Consider the following 20,024-nt stretch of genomic DNA (forward strand, 5'->3'; position numbering starts at 1 on the left):
CTGGTCAAACCAAAGTTAGTTGTCGAATGACAAATTTAAAAAAATCTAACCTCACAATATATATTTTTTTATTATTATTAATTTTATTAAGATTTAAAAATCTCACAAACAAATATATAGTATAGTTTTTTTTTTGTATAACAACTACTAAATAATTATAACAGTTACTCATACTGTTCATGATTATGAATCCCTGTTGCAGCGCGAAACTAGTTGAGTCAGGTGTAGTAGGTAAATAAATTAAGCTGTTGTGTGTTTACTTACCATAATGTGTTTGACTCCCATTGAAGATCAGTCTGTTTTCTAACAAGAGCGCTTCACTGTACACCGTACAGGATATTGTTAAAGTATCGCCTACTTCTAGTTCCGTAGTATTTTCCGGTTCCATAGTTATATGAGGTGCCTCAACTGAAACATTGATAATTGACCTGGACAATTGAAATCTATAATATAAAAATAAGTCGGGTTTTTCTTCCTGACGCTATAAATCCAGAACGCACGAACCGATTTCTACGATTTTGCATGCGTTGGGAATTTAGTTTGAAAGAAAATTTAGAAAAAAACAAGAGAAAAGCAGGAAAAAAGAAAAATCTTTTTTCACATACATCGCCATCTCTTCCGAGTTCGCGTACTTACGTAAATTAGTGGAGAAAAGCTCTACCAGTTTCGAGTCCCCCTGTGAGGGACTCTTCATCATGAGTACTCGTAACACTAATCAATCTTTCCGTGTAAGCCCGTTGACTTGCTATTGAAAAAAGTTATTTATGTTCTTACCAATAAGGTCGAGTACCGTGCTAGTCCTGCTAACCCCTGCCATGTTGTGAGCGATACATCTGTATGTCCCGACATCTTCCTCTTTCATATTCTCTATCACGAAGTCTATTGACGTTGTTTGTCTGAAACCGACGTTCAATGTGTTTTATTATAGGACAAGGCAGTAAACGAGCAGTCGAATTTATGCAAAGCAAGCGTCCATTGGATACCTGCTACACTAAAGGACGTAGAAGTGCATTGCTGGTCTTTTATTTGGGGATTAGAGATAGGACGGCAACATTACTCACACAACGAAAACATTATGTTTAACTAGCTTCTACTAGCGGATTTGCAGATTCTCGTGGGATAGAATGTATCCTATCACCCAAGTCAGCTCAAACCCTGTCTGTATACCAAATTCGATAAAAATCAGTTTTTTTTTTCTTTTTAAAAAGGCGTTGCCCCACACTAGGATAGTTGAGTAGTTGCAGCGTGATTGACGGACAAACATCCAAACAAACAAACATTCATTTTTATAATATTAGTGTGATATGATACGACAACACCTGTAAAGTTGACTACTGCGCGACTACAGCGCTTATAAAGGTACGCGTCCACGGACCCGCATCGTACGCATCCCACACAACGGATTTTAGTTTGTCTTGTATAGAAACTCATACAACTGCGTCCACTGATCCGCATCGTACGCACCGCATCATCGGCAATGCCTACTTGCAATGCGTGCTGATGACGTCATACGGAATGCGTATGATACGTACGATGCGTGCCGGACGCTTACCTTAAAAGCGTTGTATACAATTATACTCACAAGCTGGTGATTTGTTTATACGTTTTGGTTCCATCCTTCGTCCACATGGCAGTGACGGGCACCAGACTCTCCACCCCACACGACAACACAACGCGCGAGTGTGAATGCGCTTCTACCTACAATTATACATATTATATTGCATACACATAATGTTCCTAGATCGTAGAAGGAGTCTTCTTTGAGGGGGGAATATATCACCCGGTGACTTCTCTCGCCTTTGGTAAGGAGAGGGAGTGTCAGACTCTCACTGACTGAATCTACCCCGTGCCCCGCAAACCCAGGTCTTTCGCGGAGAAGAAGGGTTTAGATCTAGGTTAAGTAAACAAATAAATTCTTACCTTTCTAGACGCTGTTAGGTAGGGAACATCTGTAAGAGAAAATTATGCGTGTATATAGATGTTATCACTACATCATTTCTTATTACAGTCGAATGACCTGACAGACAGAAAAATAACTTTTCAGATATTTTTATTAACTGTATACCTTTTTTTTATGGAACACGCCGGTAAACGAGCAGACGTATCACCTGATGGTAAGTAATCTCCGCCGCCCATGGACACTTGAAACACCAGAAGCGTTACAAGTGCGTTGCCGGCATTTTGGGCTTAGGAATTTAAGGGTTGTTGGGGAATCGGGGATTGGGAAGATTGGGAAGGGGGGAATCGGGCCTCCAGTAACCTCACTCACACAACGAAACACGACGCAAGCGTTGTTTCACGTCGGTTTTCGGTGAGGCCGTGGTATCACTCCGATCGAGCCGGCCCATTCGTGCCGAAGCATGGCTCTCCCACACTTACACCTACTGAAGTAATGTCCCCTTTTGCTAACATAATGACTTGATGACCGGGTGGCCCTATTTTGTAACCCATAATTATAATATGTAGATGTGGCTTACCTGGTAACTGGGCCTGTATCGCAGTTGCACCTATCCTTCGCAAATCCTGCTTGTACTTGTCTTGGCCATTGATCTAAAATATACATCTTGATTAAAAACGGTACAAAGATAAAGTACTAAAACATGTATGTTTGATATTTGTTAACTGTTAACAATCCTTTTGCTACACCTAAAAATATCAAGTTTGGGCTTAAAAGATACGTCCATTTAACTTGATAGCGAGGAGCAATACATTTAACAGACTTAAAAAATTGGAGGCAGTAAAGAATAGCCTTCAATTTTTGTTTACCGCCTTCCCTCTTACCGCCTACCCTTTCCCTCACGCCGCTACCTCACTGTTTTAAAACAAAAGTTCGTTTACTTACAGCGATGTTGAAGAATTCATCAGGTGGAATGAATGGGTCTGCACTGTACAAGTTGGTGTCAATTCGCTTAAGGGGTAACTCGAACAGCGTGCGCCCGTCTAGAGTTAATATCTCCGCATACTGTATGCTAGCCGTCACGTTTGGCGGAGACAGCGAAATCAGCATGTGGTTGTATGTGCCTTAAAGAAAATGTTGCAATTAATTATATATCTATCTATATCTATACTAATATGTTACGCTGAAGAGTTTGTTTGTTTAAACACGCTAATTTCGGGAACTACTGATCTGATTTGAACAATTGTTTTTGTGTTCGATAGCCCATTTATCGAGGATAAAATATTAGGAAAAAAACGCTCTGCACAACATAACAACATACCTTTTTTCACCGAAGCCCTTGGTACACAATGTACATATTCAATACTAGCTTTTGCCCGCGACTTCGTTCGCGTGGAATAGTGACTTCCGGCAAATTTTTGGTTTTAACCACATAGTTCCCGATCTCGCGGGATCTCTTCAAAAATGAGATGTGGAAGATATTCCAGGGAACTCTTCAAAAATCAACATAATGAGCTCTGCGTTTGAATTTAATAGATGTATACTCACTTAGGGCATTGAAAAAATAGTTTAAAAACGGACTTAAACTAAAGAAATATTATAATCCTTCCGAACTTAAGATGAAAACTAACTTAAAACTAAAGAAAGCTACGAATTACGAATTTATAACAATTAAAAAAGAAATTATATTACAACCTATCCTCTATGCTATAATAACCAAGCTTAAACTAAATAATTTAAAAGAAACGACGAAATCTAATCTAATTAATTTATAAATTAGACTTACAATTTTATTAAACAAACTAACTACAGTAACTACTAATAATCGATATCAAACTAAACCTACGTTAAATAGTTTAACCAGAAAACCAGGAAAACCCAACTAATAAAATTATTAATTGACAAATACAACGAAACCAATTTAGAATATACGAAACAGCAGGACCACTATTGTTCAATTTCGTACTTATAGTACGGAATTGAACATGCGCTGTATGTCCGGAATAAATTTATTTTTATTTTTTGATTTTTGAAATAAAAATCCTATGTCCTTTCTAAGGTTCTAAACTATATCTGTACCAAATTTCAACCAAATCCGTCAAATAGTTGCGGAGATTATTGTTATAAGCATAGAATAGTGTTCGACGTGATTCTTTAATTTGACATAACTTTTTTATTTATGAACCGATTGACATGAAACAAACACTAAATGTAAATTGAAGCATACCACAATATATTTGTGAAAACCGCATCCAACTCGGATCAGCCGTTTCTGAGATTAGCGCGCATAGACAAACAGACAAACAGATAAACAGACAAACAGACAAAAAAAAAGTTAATTACATTTTTGGGTTCGACATCGACATAACAATAACCCCGGCTATTTTTTTTATTTTCAATGTACAGACAGCACTTTTCTACGATTTTATTATACAGGGTGTCCCTGAAATCGACGTCCAACGGGCACTAGATGATCAGCAAGGTTCCAACTGTTATCAGAAAAATATAAAAAAAATTCTAAGTCCTACAGTTTTTAAACTACAGTGACTTATGTGTTATCCACGAAAAAGTACACCCTGTGCCAGTCTTTTGACTCTGGTTGCTACAAATCTTTATTTTTTCGTCTGCAGTCTTCCTTACATTATCCTGAATAGTTCTTCAGTAATATGGAATCATAAATTCTTAGCCAACTGCTTTAGATTGGAAAACATTGTTAGTTTTAGAGGAACCAAATACTCTGAATAAAATTTTCACCTTACTTTAAGTGACTGTACTGAATAAATTATGTATGGCGCTAGTAGTGGCAAATTTCACCAAAGTTGGCGCATTTAATAAGGATTATAAAATGGTATAGCACTTTGCAAATTATTTCTTAAATTCGACACAAAAAAAGATTTTTCAACGAAACTCCGTTTCGATGAATTTATTTGAACTTACTAAATATTCTTCTAGTGTACTCAAATCATACGTTACAACCTCGTATGCACTAGACAACACTCTGCACGCGTTTTGTTATCATCATGTTGAAAATCAGCGAGGATCTCTTGTCAAACAATATTGTCTGTTTACCCGTGATTTCGCTTGCAGCTTGCTTTATTGAATGATTGCAATATGATGTTCATAGTGCATCAAACACATTATCAAATGTGTAGTAAAATCAAAAGGAACGGACGCAGCAGCGTCATGTACACAGCATATCGACGCGGTAGTGGTATGGTGTACATGAGCCCTTACGCACAATTACTCGTCATATCCCCAACAACAAAAAAAAAGAAATGGGTGAATCCTCCGATTAAGTTACGTGTTCATGCCTTGTGATCAAATGCGGGATGAAGCATCAAATATTCTTTAGTTTGTCGAGAAAGAGTTATTTGCACCGTTACAAGGAATTGCAGGTAAAGCAAAAAATAATTTAAAAAATAAATAATCAACACGGCGCAAAAAAGCCAGTACTCAGCTAAAATGCCGAAGCCCGGGTACGATGGCTCGAGATGCACAACACCAGTTCGTCTAGCGATAATATTGCCGACGAATGCTGCAAGCGAAATCACGGGTAAACAGACAATATTGTTTGACAAGAGATCCTCGCTGATTTTCAACATGATGATTATAAATCGCGTGCAGAGTGTTGTCTAGTGCATACGAGGTTGTAACGTATGATTTGAGTACACTAGAAGAATTTTTAGTAAGTTCAAATAAATTCATCGAAACGGAGTTTCGTTGAAAAATCTTTTTTTGTGTCGAATTTAAGAAATAATTTGCAAAGTGCTATACCATTTTATAATCCTTATTAAATGCGCCAACTTTGGTGAAATTTGCCACTACTAGCGCCATACATAATTTATTCAGTACAGTTACTTAAAGTAAGGTGAAAATTTTATTCAGAGTATTTGGTTCCTCTAAAACTAACAATGTTTTCCAATCTAAAGCAGTTGGCTAAGAATTTATGATTCCATATTACTGGAGCACTATTCAGGATAATGTAAGGAAGACTGCAGACGAAAAAATAAAGATTTGTAGCAACAAGAGTCAAAAGACTGGCACAGGGTGTACTTTTCCGTGGATAACACATAAGTCACTGTAATTTAAAAACTGTAGGACTTAGATTTTTTTTTATATTTTTCTGATAACAGTTGGAACCTTACCGATCATCTGGTGCCTGTTGGACGTCGACTTCAGGGACACCCTGTATGTATAGATGACTACTGCTTTTCGCTTTTTAGTATACCTATGCCCGTCTTAATTTACGGCCCCTTAGAACAAGCTCTACCGATAGACTAGCCCATCGGCCATTACACTTTACATTATTTGTGGTCATAAAGAAGAAGTATTAATATTAATTCAACTTTAAAGAAGCCTCATAGGTATGTAGCTTCTACTCATAGGTATGTAGCTTCTACTCATAGGTATGTAGTTTTAATTAAAATACTAAAATATTCATCAAAGACATCGACTTAAAGACTGGATTTTTTTACCTTTCAAAGGTCTGTAGCTAGTTTCCTTCATGGACTGAGGCTGTTCTACTGAGAACCCGTAGTTGAAGGTCACATTGGACAGCCCGACGACTTTGACTGAGTGCTCATTCTCACTGCCCACTGTCACCGTCCAGTTGCCCGGCTCCGGCTGCATCACCTTCACTATCTGGTTTGTAAATAACATTACTTTATAACTTTATTCGTATGCAACGCTTCCGAAAACGTAGACAAAAAAAATTGTGTTATTCATGCAACATCAACATTGAGCAGTTGATTACAACCATAGTTTTTTATATTACTATGATTACAACTATTATTACATAAAATAAACATTTAAGTAATCCCTTACTTTTTTGAAAATAAAACTAGTTTTTTATGATCACCTGTTTTTTGGAAGCGTTTCGTTTACACCCTATATAAAGAATAGGTAAATTCATTTATTTTATTAATAAACATCGTTATTACCGTGAAACATTATTTAAGGAATCATGTTAATGACTGTTATGCATGTGTAATGAATGACATATTCAAGGTATCATGTTTGCATTTTTTTTTCATTAAACACATTTTGTTTTTCATACCATAATCTCGGAAAGGTCAAGTTGAGTGACCAATTTAGGGGGTCCAGTTAGTTTTTCGCCATTGGGGTCTATCACCGAGATCTTCGGCTTCGCTCCCGACACAGACACCGTGACTTCTCCCAGAGTGCTGTCCACTGGAATCTATAGAGAAAATTATATTAAGATATTTATGAAAAATAATAAGGTGGTTTGTCCAAGAAGCCCAATTCGCCCCTTCCTAATTCCACATAGGAGTTTTGGGTGTCCACGACTGGAACCGATTGCTTACCATCAGATAATCCGTCTGCTCGTTTGCCGGCCTACACTATAAAAGGCAATTTAATGTATATTTAAAAATAATATTTCCATGATGATTATAACCCCCACAGTAATTCGAAACTGGTCGAGTATCACCAAAATCCACTTAACCCTTTAACCGCCGCAGTTGTATATAAGCAACTATAAAATATTAAGTTGCTTATATACAACTGCGGCGGTTAAAGGGTTAAAATAGTTGCTTAACGTGAATTAACTAACCTCTTGTGTATAGTTATATCCCGGAGGGTTTGATACAGAAGCTAAATTCACTGTGCGACCTTTTAAAGAACTCTTTACGAAATCCAGCATCTGAAATATAAGTATATTTTATATTTATGTTACCTACATACCTACAAAATGATACAAATATAACGTTGTATAATATAAAAAGGTAAATAAACAGCTTTGGACATTATAGTATATAGGTAGGTAAATAAACAGTTGTAGTTATAACGGTGCTATCACAGAAAATTTACAATTTTTGATTTTTTTTAATATTTTAATTCAAGTATTAAAAACGAACGAAATCCGCAGTAAGGGAAGGGGTAGAGAAAAATGTATTTTACTCTGTGTTGACATTCATTTATTTTTTTTCCTCTCCTTTTTTTACCATGTTTTTTGTTTTACCTGCAATATTTTGTAACAGTGCAAATAAGTTTTTCTTTCATTCTTTCTTCCCTTACTACAGCTAGTACCTACTTAGTTTTAAGTTCATGTGTAAGGTATCTATCTACTCACCATATGCACATTGGTCTTGTTCAAGTTGAATATTTGGCCAGAACTAGCGGCGGCGACTTGTTGGTACACTTTGTACGAGGGTCGCTTCAAATCGTTGCAGTGACCGGTTAGTATGAACACCACCTGAACAAATATTTGGTTGACATCACATTAAGTTATTATTATATGTGTTGTTTGCCAAAAACGCTCTATGTAGAACAAATTAATGTCCTTCGGTAGGTACAATGCCCTCGTATTGTCCTTACAACAGGTGTCATTAAAGTCATACGTTCTAGTAAAGAAGAGAAGAGACTGCCAAAAATTACCGGACTCTGTTATTAATGTCCATTAAGTACCTACCTAGATAGGTATATCTATTGAAATCTTATTCCATAAGATAAGAACAAATGTATAGAAAAACACTTGACCGTTCACACTCAACCGATGATACGTTAGTGTGACTGACGATATGCTCGACATATTTTACGTCAGATATGAACCGACCCTTATTCCCGGGATTCGAACCCAAAAGCCTATTATTCGATAGTCTGATATAGAAACTTTCTCAGAACTTAGATTTAAGACGCCCCTAAGGCTACCCACTGACCAGAAGTTGTAATTACAGTCTCAGCTTACCTGGCTCTGTTTCCGTTGTATAGCATCCAGTACTTTGCCAACAATGCGATGGTCGGTGGCGGTCGCGTCGGTAAACACGTAGAGAAAGGACCTTGGTCTGCTGACATTCAGAGCTAGCTGGATTCCCGTCAAAGACTTCTCAGGACAGTCACCTCCACCCTGAACGTGGACCATGTTTAACGCTCTCTGGAACGCCCATTTATTCTTTGTCACTGTCGCAGGGCCAACCACTGCGGACAGACACAATTGTTGTATAGAAGAGAGTACCTATATTCGGTTGTTAGAACTGGTTTCTCTAGGCTTTTTTTAAGGGGGGAAATCTTCCAATGACTTCTCTCGCGTTAGCAAAGGCAAGAGGGAGTGTGACTAAAACCCACCTCGTTCCTATTCCTCCTTTTCGAGCCGGAGCCCCGGCAAATAGGCAAATTCCGGCCGTTTCTTTTCTGACACTACTGTCAGAAAAGATTAACTCTTTGGCACACCAGTAGGTAGGAACTAACCAGCAGAAACTTTAAGTACTTTTTACATATTATTATAAGTTTTACTTTTTTTGACAACCTTTTTTTTTGAGAGCTCAAATCATCCAATGACTTCTCCCGCCTTGGGCGAGGCGAGAGGGAGTGTCAGACTCTTACTGACTAAAAACCACCCCGTTCCTACTCCTGCTTTTCGCACCGGAGCCCCGGTAAGCCCGCTAGGTAGTCCGCAGCTCCGGATCAATAATTACGCCTATATACTTAAAAATAGCCCACTTTATCACAAATGTTAAGCTCAAGGTCTATTTATTACTACATATGTACCCAACAAAAACAAGTAGGTAAGACTTACAGGGGTCATGGAACGGCACAAACACAAAGTCTGCGATGACGCCACTCTCCTGTAAAGCAGTGTTCAGGATCATTTCAGCCCCCTCTCGTAGCTGTCGCAAGTCATTGTACATCGACCCAGTTGTATCGAAAATAAACGCCAAACTACTCTTCCCACCATCTTTATCTTCAATCGATCTCCTATAAACCTTCTTACACTCGATGCCAATTACAAGTACACTAGCAATAAGGAGAACACAGTTCACTTTATGAAACATTTTTAACTAACACTAAAACATTATGGTGTTAATTTAGCAAACACTCTTTTGTTCGAAGTGGTTCGTTTTATTGGACTTATCTGTCACCTCTGACCGAGTAATCAATGTGGGTTGGAGTAAGGAAATAATTTACTTGAGTGTATTTATGTTAAGCATACTATATACTAGATGATTCTGTGGTCTCCTTGACCACTTTAAAATACATATTATTAGATAATTGTTATATGCTATTCTCTAATGTAGAAATCTCACATAGTACCCAGTTTAATGTACAATAACGTCTAAAATTTTTCTTTTTTAAATATTGATATTTTATCTACTGGCTGACTAGATATTGGTTGCGAAACGATAGTGCTTGAGTGGAGATACGAGCTCGCAGAGGACAAGTACACGTAGAATGACTTTGAAGGACCTTAACAGTAGGACGTTGTAGACTGATAGATATGGTAGATGGTTTCATTAACATAGCATCGGATATGCTTTGCTGAAGGTTGCAGTTCGAAGCAGAATAGGGGTAGGAACGTGGTGATTTTTAGTCATTAGAAGTCTGACACTCCATCCCGCCTCCTGGCAGGGTGAGAAGGAGTATCACCTGACCAAAAACCACACCATTCCAACTCCTACCCTGTGCCCAGGTTTCGGCTTGCAACCAAGTCAGTTCGACTGTGAACTTACGATAGATTCGTTCGTGATGACTTAAGGATATAGAGACATACTAAATTAACAAAAAAATACAGTTTACACGCGTAAATTAATGGAGAAAAACTCTACTAGTTTCGCAGCCTACTGAGAACTGTAGACTACGCGACATCGCCGCGTCTGCGGACGTTGCTCATGATGACTCTGTGACTCGAAACTAGTAGAGTTTTTCTCCATTAATTAACGTGAGTTAACCGTGATTTTTAGCTAAGATAGTTTCTCAGCCAGTGTACACCAACTTTATCAATAGGGAAATAAAATAACGCAATCTAATAATCTTGACGCGGCTGAAACTACTTTATCAATGTAACTTATCATTTCTAATGCAGGAACCACTAGTTAGGCATTTACAAATATAGGTCAGATTTGTTAGGCATATCTAACTGTTAACTCTTATTTCGTAAAGTAGTGCTTTTATTGCGAATTTAATTTAAACTAAAGTGTTTGTATTATTACATTTGTGCACAATACAAATTAAAATCTATTTAAAATTTAAACTAAGGACAGAAGTCCTTACTTATATTTTGGTTAAATATTAGCATAGAATTTCTATTCTAATAAATATATTATAAAAATATAAGTTTCTTAACATAAAAGGTATATAAGCAAACAAATTTTAAAAATAAAATCTTTATTCAAAACTCACACTTGACATCTGTATAGAAGATATTCTGTTCTTAACTTAAATACGAAAAACAACCTATTCACCTAGAAACTAGGTCTTAGACTATTGCTCAAATAATGCTTTACACATTCATACATAGTGCTTTGCGTGGAACATAATTAAGGTAAAAATTTTAAGTCATACCAACGTCAAAATAGTTTTAATCTGAGTATCCAGAAAGGATAACATTTACGTTTACATTTTGGGTAAAAAAATTGAAAAGATGAATCAAAATTGATGCCTTCATGGGTAGATTAACATTCATACCAGTATTATCAACTTTCTTAGAGACACAAAATGAAAATGCGGACATCAAAATTCATTGTCGATTTGGCACAGTTCTGCCCATTTTATTAGAAAGTAGTTTTGTTAATAAATTATGTGTTTCCACACAAAGCAGTCATAAATATGGACAGTTTACACGGCAAGCCTTTGAACAAGACATCAATATCCAGCACAACACATTAAACTAAAAATGTTTATGTATATGTTAAAATGCATTATGTTCCCGTACTCGAGTTGTTGTTTCATACCTACATTGAAATATCATCTTTAAGACACTACTTTTCTCTACATCTAAATACATGATAATTAGTCTGCGAATAGGTTTTACAATAGTTTTCAGAGTAAAAATCTAATATGAATGGTAGAAATAAAACAACACAAAAGTGACAGAAACTACAGTGTTAAAATATGAATAAAGACAAAGAGATCTTAAAATACTTGTCTGTCTTTACATCTTGAGCATCACTAAATTACATAATAAAATTAAAAAATTGTAATATTAAAATTAAATTTACTTAAAAAATTAAATCATAATAATGTATTGCATTTAAAATCCGTAGACATTAAATAACTATTAATTTATAAAGTCAAATTAATAAAATAAAAGATGTTTTATAGTGGCCCACTTGAAGCGGAGGCTACATAGCAAAATATGCGTTAATTTGTAAGTATGAAATTATATAACTGAACTTAGTTTTCTATTGCACATTTTGGGAAGAGATATGCATCTATTACAAACTGCGTATAAACTTCGCATACACATGTATACAAAACAAATTGACACAATTTTACTTGCTGGAGATAAATCTTAAATCTAAAACGATGTTTTCTCGGTGGATGCAATGATTTCCTCAAAAATGTCAGATGAAAAACAAAAACTGTCTAACAAAATAAATATGGGCCCGACTAAAAATATACGAAGCGGTAGCTAAAAAACGACAACATGTATGAACACTGTTTAGGGACTTAAATTAATGAGGTAAAATATCAGGCAAGTGACAGGGGTATTACATATAAGGTACTCGCCATTACGCTTACGAATAAGACTGTTTACGCAATAATGGTTATTTTACGAACAATAACAAGTACATAACACATACATTATTACTGTTACAACTATATTGTACAAGGCCACAAGTACCATTCAAATATAATTTTGGTCAAGTAGGGATAAATAAAGAATTTTACTATAAAAATATACATATTTTTAGTCGGGCATAGCACAAAATATGTTAGTACATTATGAATAACTTTGGCAAGCATATAAACTACATAAAAAAATGTTTACTATTTGTACTTGCATTCTGCAAATATCAGTCATGGATATAGTGGGTAATGGGTAGACTGTATTTACGATAATGTTCTTCGGAACACATTTATGGAATAAGCCGGCAAACGAGCAGACGGATCACCTGATGGTAACCAATCAGCGTCGCCCATGAACACCCGGAACCCCAGAGGAGTTACAAGTGTGTCATTGGCTTTTGCGGATCGGGATTGGGGTTAGGATACAATATCGTGTCGAAATTTCATAATTCATTTAAACAATGTTTTTGATATGACTACAATATATCCATATTCAGTATGTAAGCCTTTTTAATCATAATCAACATTATAGACAAAGGAATGTGGAGTTTATGTGTCACAATTGAATTTGAATAAAGATTTGTGAAGAAATTAAGGTCACTTTATTTGTTTTCTCCTCCATGAATAAATTATGAAGCTTTTTATTTGTTTCGTTTATTCGAAAAATATAAAATTCTTAAGTAGTTTAAGTCATATAAGCTGAAGGTGAAGCTAAAGTAGTCATATCGTCAAACTTTTGTATGTGTTTTATTTAGAAAATGTGTTAGTTTAATTAAATTATTTGTTAATGAATGTGGTTGTGGAATTAGTGTTATAGTATAAACTATTCATGTACAATATACTATTATATAATTTGTATAAGTTTACAATTACGTATAAAATACAATATAAATTGTAAATTTCCTACTCCGAACACATTTTATGGGTAACACTCCCATAGTAAAATAATAATTAAAATTTAATTTAATACCAAAATCCAATTAATTACTTATATCCGAATTATAATTCGAGTCAATAAAATTATAATGAAAATCGTGAGTCGTCAAAAGTTCGAATTTAATGTTTTGCGATAGCATCGTTACGGGAGGTTCTATTTATATACCAACTACTGTTTATAAGCATAGACTTGCTCATGAAGCTGTAAAAACTTCTTTACACTGTACCCGGATTTTTTTTAAACCATGGGCGATGACAAATGCCTTCATCGATGCAACACATCCAGGAAACCTTGTTGCAACACGTAAATGCCTCAATGGCACAATTTCCACATTATCAAAAAGCTGATACATGGATTTTGGCACGTCAATACTACGTCTTTAAAACTTCACATGATTCTTTACGATCATTGAAAACAGTCTATGCATATAATCGGCCTCGCACTGTTATGATCCTTATTATTTTCATAATAAGAGTCATAACTGTACAGACGTTGTGTAACTACGTCGTTTAGAATTGGGTCTACTAACATGAACACGGGGTGATGTCCGTGGGGAGTTAGACGACGTCATCGGCAGCTACTTTGGGTGGAATTTTCGCTTTTTGGTATATCAATAAGTTTTCGCTGACCTCGCCTTCGGGGAACTGGGAAAGAATACAAACATTATTGTAAGTTATTCGTTCGAAATTTGCAGAATTAAAATGTATTGAATTAGATAGAGACCTGTGTGTGCGGGATCTCGTGTAGCAAGTTGTACCCGGCGAGTATGGACTCGATGCGTCCCTTGAGGCGGTCGTAGAGTACGAGCAGGTCGGGCGCCTGCCGCAGCGTGGTCTCCTGGCGCCACCACCGCTGCGGGTTGTTGAAGAAAGCCTCCGCCTCGTACGTAGTGCCCGACGCATTCAGCGGGGGCTCGCAGCTCAGGTACCGGGTCGTTATGTTCAGGTGCAGGTGACTAACAACACAAATACATGGTAGTTATTGACGTCATACATTGCTTTATAAGTCCGCATTAGGAACTGCATAATTTTGTAAATTTGTACTTTAGATTCTTATTACTTATTGAATGACTGGCCGACAAAGAATGCAAACTGAAACTCCTGGACATAGGAATTTGAAAACAAACACTAAGATAGGTTACTTTCCTGTGCAAACAAATAATACTGTTAAAGAAAAATAAGCCTTAAGATACAAGTTTAAAGTTCACACTTTTTTGTTTTTTTAAAAAAAAAAAACGTTGCCTCACATTAGGATTTTCTCCTGTGTCGTGGGTGCGTTTACAAACATACAAGTTCACATACACATGACACCCAAACCCGAAACAACAATTTGTGGATCACCCAAAGAGTTGCTCCGTGCGGGAATCGAACCCGCTACCCGTTGCGTGGCAGCCAGTTGCCCAGCCACCGCACCAACCGTGCAGTCACTAAGTCTTACATAGATTACTGTAAATTAGTACATAATACAATGATGTACCTGTAGAGAGGCGTAGAGTGGCAGGGCATGAGGAAGGTGATGGAGGTCCTGTTGGTGGCGGCCTGGCGCAGCAGGGGCATGGCCTGCAGCGGGCCCGCCTGGTGCACCACGCCGAAGTACAGCGCCGGCACCGCGTTACCCAGCAAGATCGATCCGGCCAACAAGTACAGGTGCAATCTGGTACAGTAAGAAATACTTTCTTAATTTATGCAACGGCACGCCTTTTATGCCCGAAGGGGTAGGCAGAGGTGCACATTACGGCACGTAATGCCGCTATACAATGTACGCCCACAATCTATACTAATATTATAAAGCTGAAGAGTTTGTTTGTTTGTTTGAACGCACTAATCTCCGGTACTATTGGTCCGATTTGAATAATTCTTTTTGTGTTGGGTAGTGCATGTATCGAGGAAGGCTATAGGCTATAAAACATCACGCTATGACCGATAGAAGCCAAGTAGAGCGGGTGAAACCGCGCGGAAGTAGCTAGTTAAATATACTTTCTTAATTCCAGGGAAAATTACATTCATCATCTTAATTATAAATACAAAAAAGTGAAAAAATTGGAAGTAGGGGATTTGTATATGAGCATGACTATTGGTAAAGATAGATTCTGCAATTAAAACCATGTCTTGGCAAACAATGCATAGTAGGTAAGTCACCCTTCGTGGAGTGATGATATCTGCTGTTTAGCTGTGTTCAGTTGTTTGCAAGGTGTTAAAATCAAATGTGTGTAGTATATATGAGCTTGTTTAAATAAGAAAGAAGTGATTCACTTACTTCTTAGCCTTCCTGCTCCAGGGTACAATCACGTCTTGAGCCAAATACAGGAATATCGGTAGCAGCGGCAACACAAATCTGAACTCTTTGTGTGGAATGAAGCTGCAATTATATAATACACAATGATTATTATTAATATTTTTTTAAACAGCCTTGTCACTAATCTGAAACTACCTTAAAACTGATGCATAGTATGAACTTCGAAAATATAGTTATATTTAAAACTTGTATCAGAGAATTTAATACTAATTGAACTTAACATTGGCAGTTTCATAGGCTGACGCTACTTTCTGCATTAATTTTATTTTATTAATATGTATTAAGAAAACTTACAGCTAGTTAGTTAACTAGTTATTTAACAATAAGTAAAACAAGGCCAATTACAAGTTTCCACTTATAAAACTACCATTTTAAACCTTAAGTCCATAGGAATAAGTAACATACCTGTACACAGCCACATATAAAGCGACGGCGGTTAGAAGCAGGCTTCCGATTTTGTTCTCCTTTGGTCGTCTCAGTATTTGCACAGTGGCCCACAGTACAGGAATTACGTTGACACCCAAAACCGCTGGAATACCTTGCGTCAAGTACCAGTGCCTGAAAAAACAAGAACGATATGAGATCAGCAACCTAGTTTCTTTACTACAAATCACACTTTAATTTTAAAATCCTGACAAAAGAAAAGGAATTTAAAGAAAATCTATGGTAATTTAATTCACAATAAAGTTTCATAAACACATGGCTGTAATTACCATAATACATTAATAATTTTAATCCTATTGTTGCCAGATGTCACTAGTTATCGTTATTGCATGTCAATGACCTCAAGTGGTAAATGCTTTATTTGTTTTGTTTCATGTTGAATTTTTTTTATTTTAGACTATATTCTTCTTACTGAATTTTTATGCTCTATATCCCCTAAAAGTTCCAATGTAACATAACTTATTGTAAAAAACGTATAAGCGCCTTACTAATCCGAGACCTCGCTCGGCAGTTGCACTTTCGCCCGACAAGACAGCATACAAAAGTATCAGTAACTAGCAAAACCTGGCGAACTCCGTTTCGCCATCATGATTTTTTTTTCTTGAATTTTCTTAGCTATAAACCTCACAGAACCCGAGACCTTTCCAACGAATGGAAAACCGTGGAAATCGGTACGTGCATTCTGAAGTTATAGCGTCAGGAAGGAAAACCTGACTTATTTTTTTATATAATAGACATGCGTGAACAAGACAAACAATCATCAAAATCTTACCATGGATGTTGTCCATAGAAAGATGCGATGTCGTGTAGCACATTGAACCTGAAGAACTCCCAGGGAGTGACGATAAGGCGGCCGTAATAGTACGAGTCCAAGGCTACGAGGGCCCCACCGCAGACCAAACTAAAACAACAATTTTTATTAGACACTTCAATTAGGATAAGTAGACAGTGGAGTAGTGATTGCCTAACACTAGGATTTTCTCCTATGTCGTGTTTGACAATTTTACCTATACATGACATCAAAACCTGGACAATTTGTGGATCACACATATTTAGAAGGTTTAAGTGCATAATTTGTGAAGATTTAACATAGGCAAAGCTAATTATTATGGTTATCGGCTTACTCACTTAACTGTTTAACAAAAAACTGAACTAGTTTCCAGCTTTCGAGCCATTCTACTGTCTGATATGTCGCGGAATGCAAATATGAGCCGATAACGACCACTATTAATTTAATATGTCTCCCGAAAGCTATAATATAATAGGCAAAACTGTGAATATTAGGGTCAGTTCATATCAATCTGACGTAAAATAAGTCGAGCGTATCATCGGTTGAGTGTGAGCAGTCAATTGTTTTTCTATACATTTGTCTGTTCTGGCGTTACGCGACGCATATTCCGTCAGACATGAACCGACCCTTAATCTAGGATAGTGAAATTAAATTCTTCATCACCCAGTCTTTCCCTTTAACCTAAAGTTGGCTCTAAGTCAAGCTACTGAAAGTGACTTACGCAATAGGCACATAGGTGCGAACAATAAGCTTCAGTCGGCTCTGGTTGGTGGTTAGCAAGTTGTAAGCGCCGAGTACCGCCCACAGTGGTGCTGACGTCGGACGCAAGAATACACACAGTACTGCCAGCCATATCCACTTTGGACTCTCTGTATAAAATTAAAAATGTGTTACGTATATTTTTATTAGAATTTTGATATTTGTTGCTGAACTGATGGATAGTAAATAGAAAGTTCAAAGATTAAACAAAACCTCTTTATAGAAACAGAACAGGATAAAAATGTTCAGATATTCATTAGTACTGAATAAAATATCATGTATTCATGTGGTACATAAGGAAAATATTGTCATTGTTTAATTAAAGATCATAAAATACAAAACATACTTTATAAGTATGTATCGGAACATCTAAATAAATAAACTTTGCATGGAATGACAATTATTATTATTACAACTTAAGATGTTTTAGTTGCATCAGTGCAACTAAGATTTACCTTGTTCATAGTGTCCCAATTTTCCACCCTTGAATGGGAACTCTGACAAAGCGATGGCGACGAGAGAAGTCTCTAAAGTCTGCAGTAAAGTTCTACCGGAGGTGTAGAACCAGAACCATGATGTCAGTATCAGGAATAAGGCCCATTTTCGATTGCCAGTCCATTTGTAGAAACTGTAATCAGCTGCAGTACTGATAACGGCTTGCAGGATGCGAGGCAGGAGAATCTATAAAAGAATTTTCACAATAACATCACATCGTTTCTGAGTACTTATTTATAATATAGGTTGAGAATTCACAGAACTGTCTAATAATATATGTCATTAAATAAATTATGTATTCCAAGATAGTTACTTTCCAGACCATGGAGGTAGGATCTATGATTTAATATCTAAAAGTTGTTTTTATGACCAGTTAACTAAAGAAACAGTTGTTAGTATAAAAACTAGACATTATTATGTTTGTTCTTTACATAATCAGGGGCCACAGGGTTGGAAGGCGTACGAAGAGCCGAAGCCAACTCGCAGAGGCCCGTTGAACAATTTTAATCTAAGTGAAATGGGACATCAGCCGGCAATTATCCCTGTATGCACTATGGAAGTACACCAAAGGACAATCCCCGGTTGATGCAGGACTATTGTGAGATATGGTAAAAAGAAATGATAGGGATATGGGTGTGGGCTTATTATTATTAATTACATAAGTAACAATGTTGCCATGAAACTGGGTGTATATTGTATTACAAATATAATTAGCTTACTCATGTTACACATACAATATAAACTTACAATCTTATTATGACTGTTTTAGGTCTAGTAGGCTATGGAGTAACAGGAATTAGAATTCTTTATTATGATATGTCCATACTTGGTGAATGCATAAGTATACATTGTAATAGTTAGATAAATAAGACAACATAACAAAAGAAACAATTTACTGTTTTTTACTCTAGTAAAATATTTTTTGCTATACTTAGTCACTGCGGTTTTTCATGAATGTTCAATAATGACTGAAATCTTTTGCTTGGTCATGATGACAATTTTCAGACTAGCCTGTGGATTTCTAAAAATGTATTCTATGTATGTTACTTATACTTACCAGAGCCTCAGGATAGTCCAGTCCAGTATACTTCAGAAGGGTGTAAAGCCCAGCTACTACACTTGGGTATAGATAGCTCCTGATGCCTTGCTGCCATTCCCAAGTCAAGGCTCCATAGCCGAAGACTTGTTTATGTGCCACTTCCAAAGTTTGCCAGTACTCATCAGGCACATACCACGTTTGAACCAGGAATACAGACAGAAGTCTCACAAATAATATCACAGAGACCACCTGTAGTGGCCTCAGGCCCTTTGCCAACACCATTCTCCCGCCTAAATCGAAAGAGGTTACATGTGAATTGGCTATAAATAGAAAAGTATAATGCAGTAACTTCGAAACAATAAAACGTTAAGTAAATATTATCACATTATACAAAAAACTATACTAAAACATTGTTCCTATTGGAAATCTTCGTATTGATAACTTTATCAGACGAAACAAACTTAGCACAGAAAAATGTCAACTAACGCGTCCTATATATTAGCGTTGAATTGAATGAACGGTAGTGTTTTAATGTATTACAAAGATGTATCAGATTTCCCCGATTGTGTTTAAAGTCTGTTTATTAATTGTTTTAGCTAAAAACATAGATATAAACAGTTTTTTCGTAATTATTTCACTAACCTCAACAAAACCCGCCGCCACCGCGAAGTAGTGCTGTGTTGTGTAATTAATTGTAAACTAATTACTAAACTAAAATAAAATATTGTTTAGCATTATATTTTCTATTTTAAAATAAATAGATTCTTGTCTAACTTCTAACATTTCTTCTTGGTTTTGTCAGTATTTGGGTAGTCATTTTTATTCTGACGATTATATTTCTTAA

At 36.4% G+C, this 20,024-nt stretch overlaps 2 protein-coding genes across 3 annotated transcripts in view; both read right to left on the minus strand.

Moving 5' to 3' along the window:
• Positions 1-9,938, minus strand: part of LOC118281961 (hemicentin-1) — a 46,970-nt gene extending 37,032 nt beyond the window's left edge. The window contains exons 1-12 of the mRNA XM_050695990.1: positions 9,432-9,938; positions 8,604-8,833; positions 7,989-8,111; positions 7,470-7,559; positions 6,954-7,094; positions 6,373-6,538; positions 2,843-3,021; positions 2,478-2,550; positions 1,921-1,949; positions 1,583-1,698; positions 775-896; positions 265-408 (exon numbers count right to left, since the gene is read on the minus strand). Of these exons, the coding sequence (XP_050551947.1) occupies positions 265-408; positions 775-896; positions 1,583-1,698; positions 1,921-1,949; positions 2,478-2,550; positions 2,843-3,021; positions 6,373-6,538; positions 6,954-7,094; positions 7,470-7,559; positions 7,989-8,111; positions 8,604-8,833; positions 9,432-9,687 (1,669 nt within the window). The 5' untranslated portion in view covers positions 9,688-9,938. The remainder of the gene's footprint in view (positions 1-264; positions 409-774; positions 897-1,582; positions 1,699-1,920; positions 1,950-2,477; positions 2,551-2,842; positions 3,022-6,372; positions 6,539-6,953; positions 7,095-7,469; positions 7,560-7,988; positions 8,112-8,603; positions 8,834-9,431) is intronic.
• Positions 9,939-11,000: 1,062 nt separating this feature from the next.
• Positions 11,001-19,994, minus strand: LOC118281962 (GPI mannosyltransferase 3). Of its 2 annotated transcripts, none has more exons than XM_035602815.2 (10): positions 19,823-19,994; positions 19,199-19,470; positions 18,102-18,327; positions 17,609-17,756; positions 16,870-16,998; positions 16,059-16,211; positions 15,615-15,716; positions 14,835-15,011; positions 14,082-14,313; positions 11,001-14,002 (listed from the first exon to the last, which is right to left on the minus strand). In XM_035602815.2, exons 2-10 carry the CDS (start codon positions 19,460-19,462, stop codon positions 13,916-13,918), a joined length of 1,518 nt encoding a protein of 505 aa, XP_035458708.2. In that variant the 5' UTR covers positions 19,463-19,470; positions 19,823-19,994; the 3' UTR covers positions 11,001-13,915. The 2 variants fall into 2 exon arrangements, with proteins under 2 accessions (XP_035458708.2, XP_050551949.1); XM_050695992.1 differs by lacking the exon at positions 19,823-19,994 and adding an exon at positions 19,667-19,687.
• Between the last annotated feature and the right edge of the window lie 30 nt (positions 19,995-20,024).

The sequence above is a fragment of the Spodoptera frugiperda genome, chromosome 9, assembly GCF_023101765.2.
Source record: "Spodoptera frugiperda isolate SF20-4 chromosome 9, AGI-APGP_CSIRO_Sfru_2.0, whole genome shotgun sequence".
Lineage (NCBI taxonomy): Eukaryota > Metazoa > Arthropoda > Insecta > Lepidoptera > Noctuidae > Spodoptera > Spodoptera frugiperda.

Coding starts and splice junctions, on each gene's coding strand:
- LOC118281962 (XM_035602815.2), bottom strand. CDS start 19,462: ATGGTGTTGGCAAAGGGCCTGAGGCCACTACAGGTGGTCTCTGTGATA. Junction 15,012..15,614: donor TGGAGCAGGAAGGCTAAGAA/GTAAGTGAATCA, acceptor TTACTGTACCAG/ATTGCACCTGTACTTGTTGG. Junction 14,003..14,081: donor ACGAGATCCCGCACACACAG/GTCTCTATCTAA, acceptor ATTCTTTCCCAG/TTCCCCGAAGGCGAGGTCAG.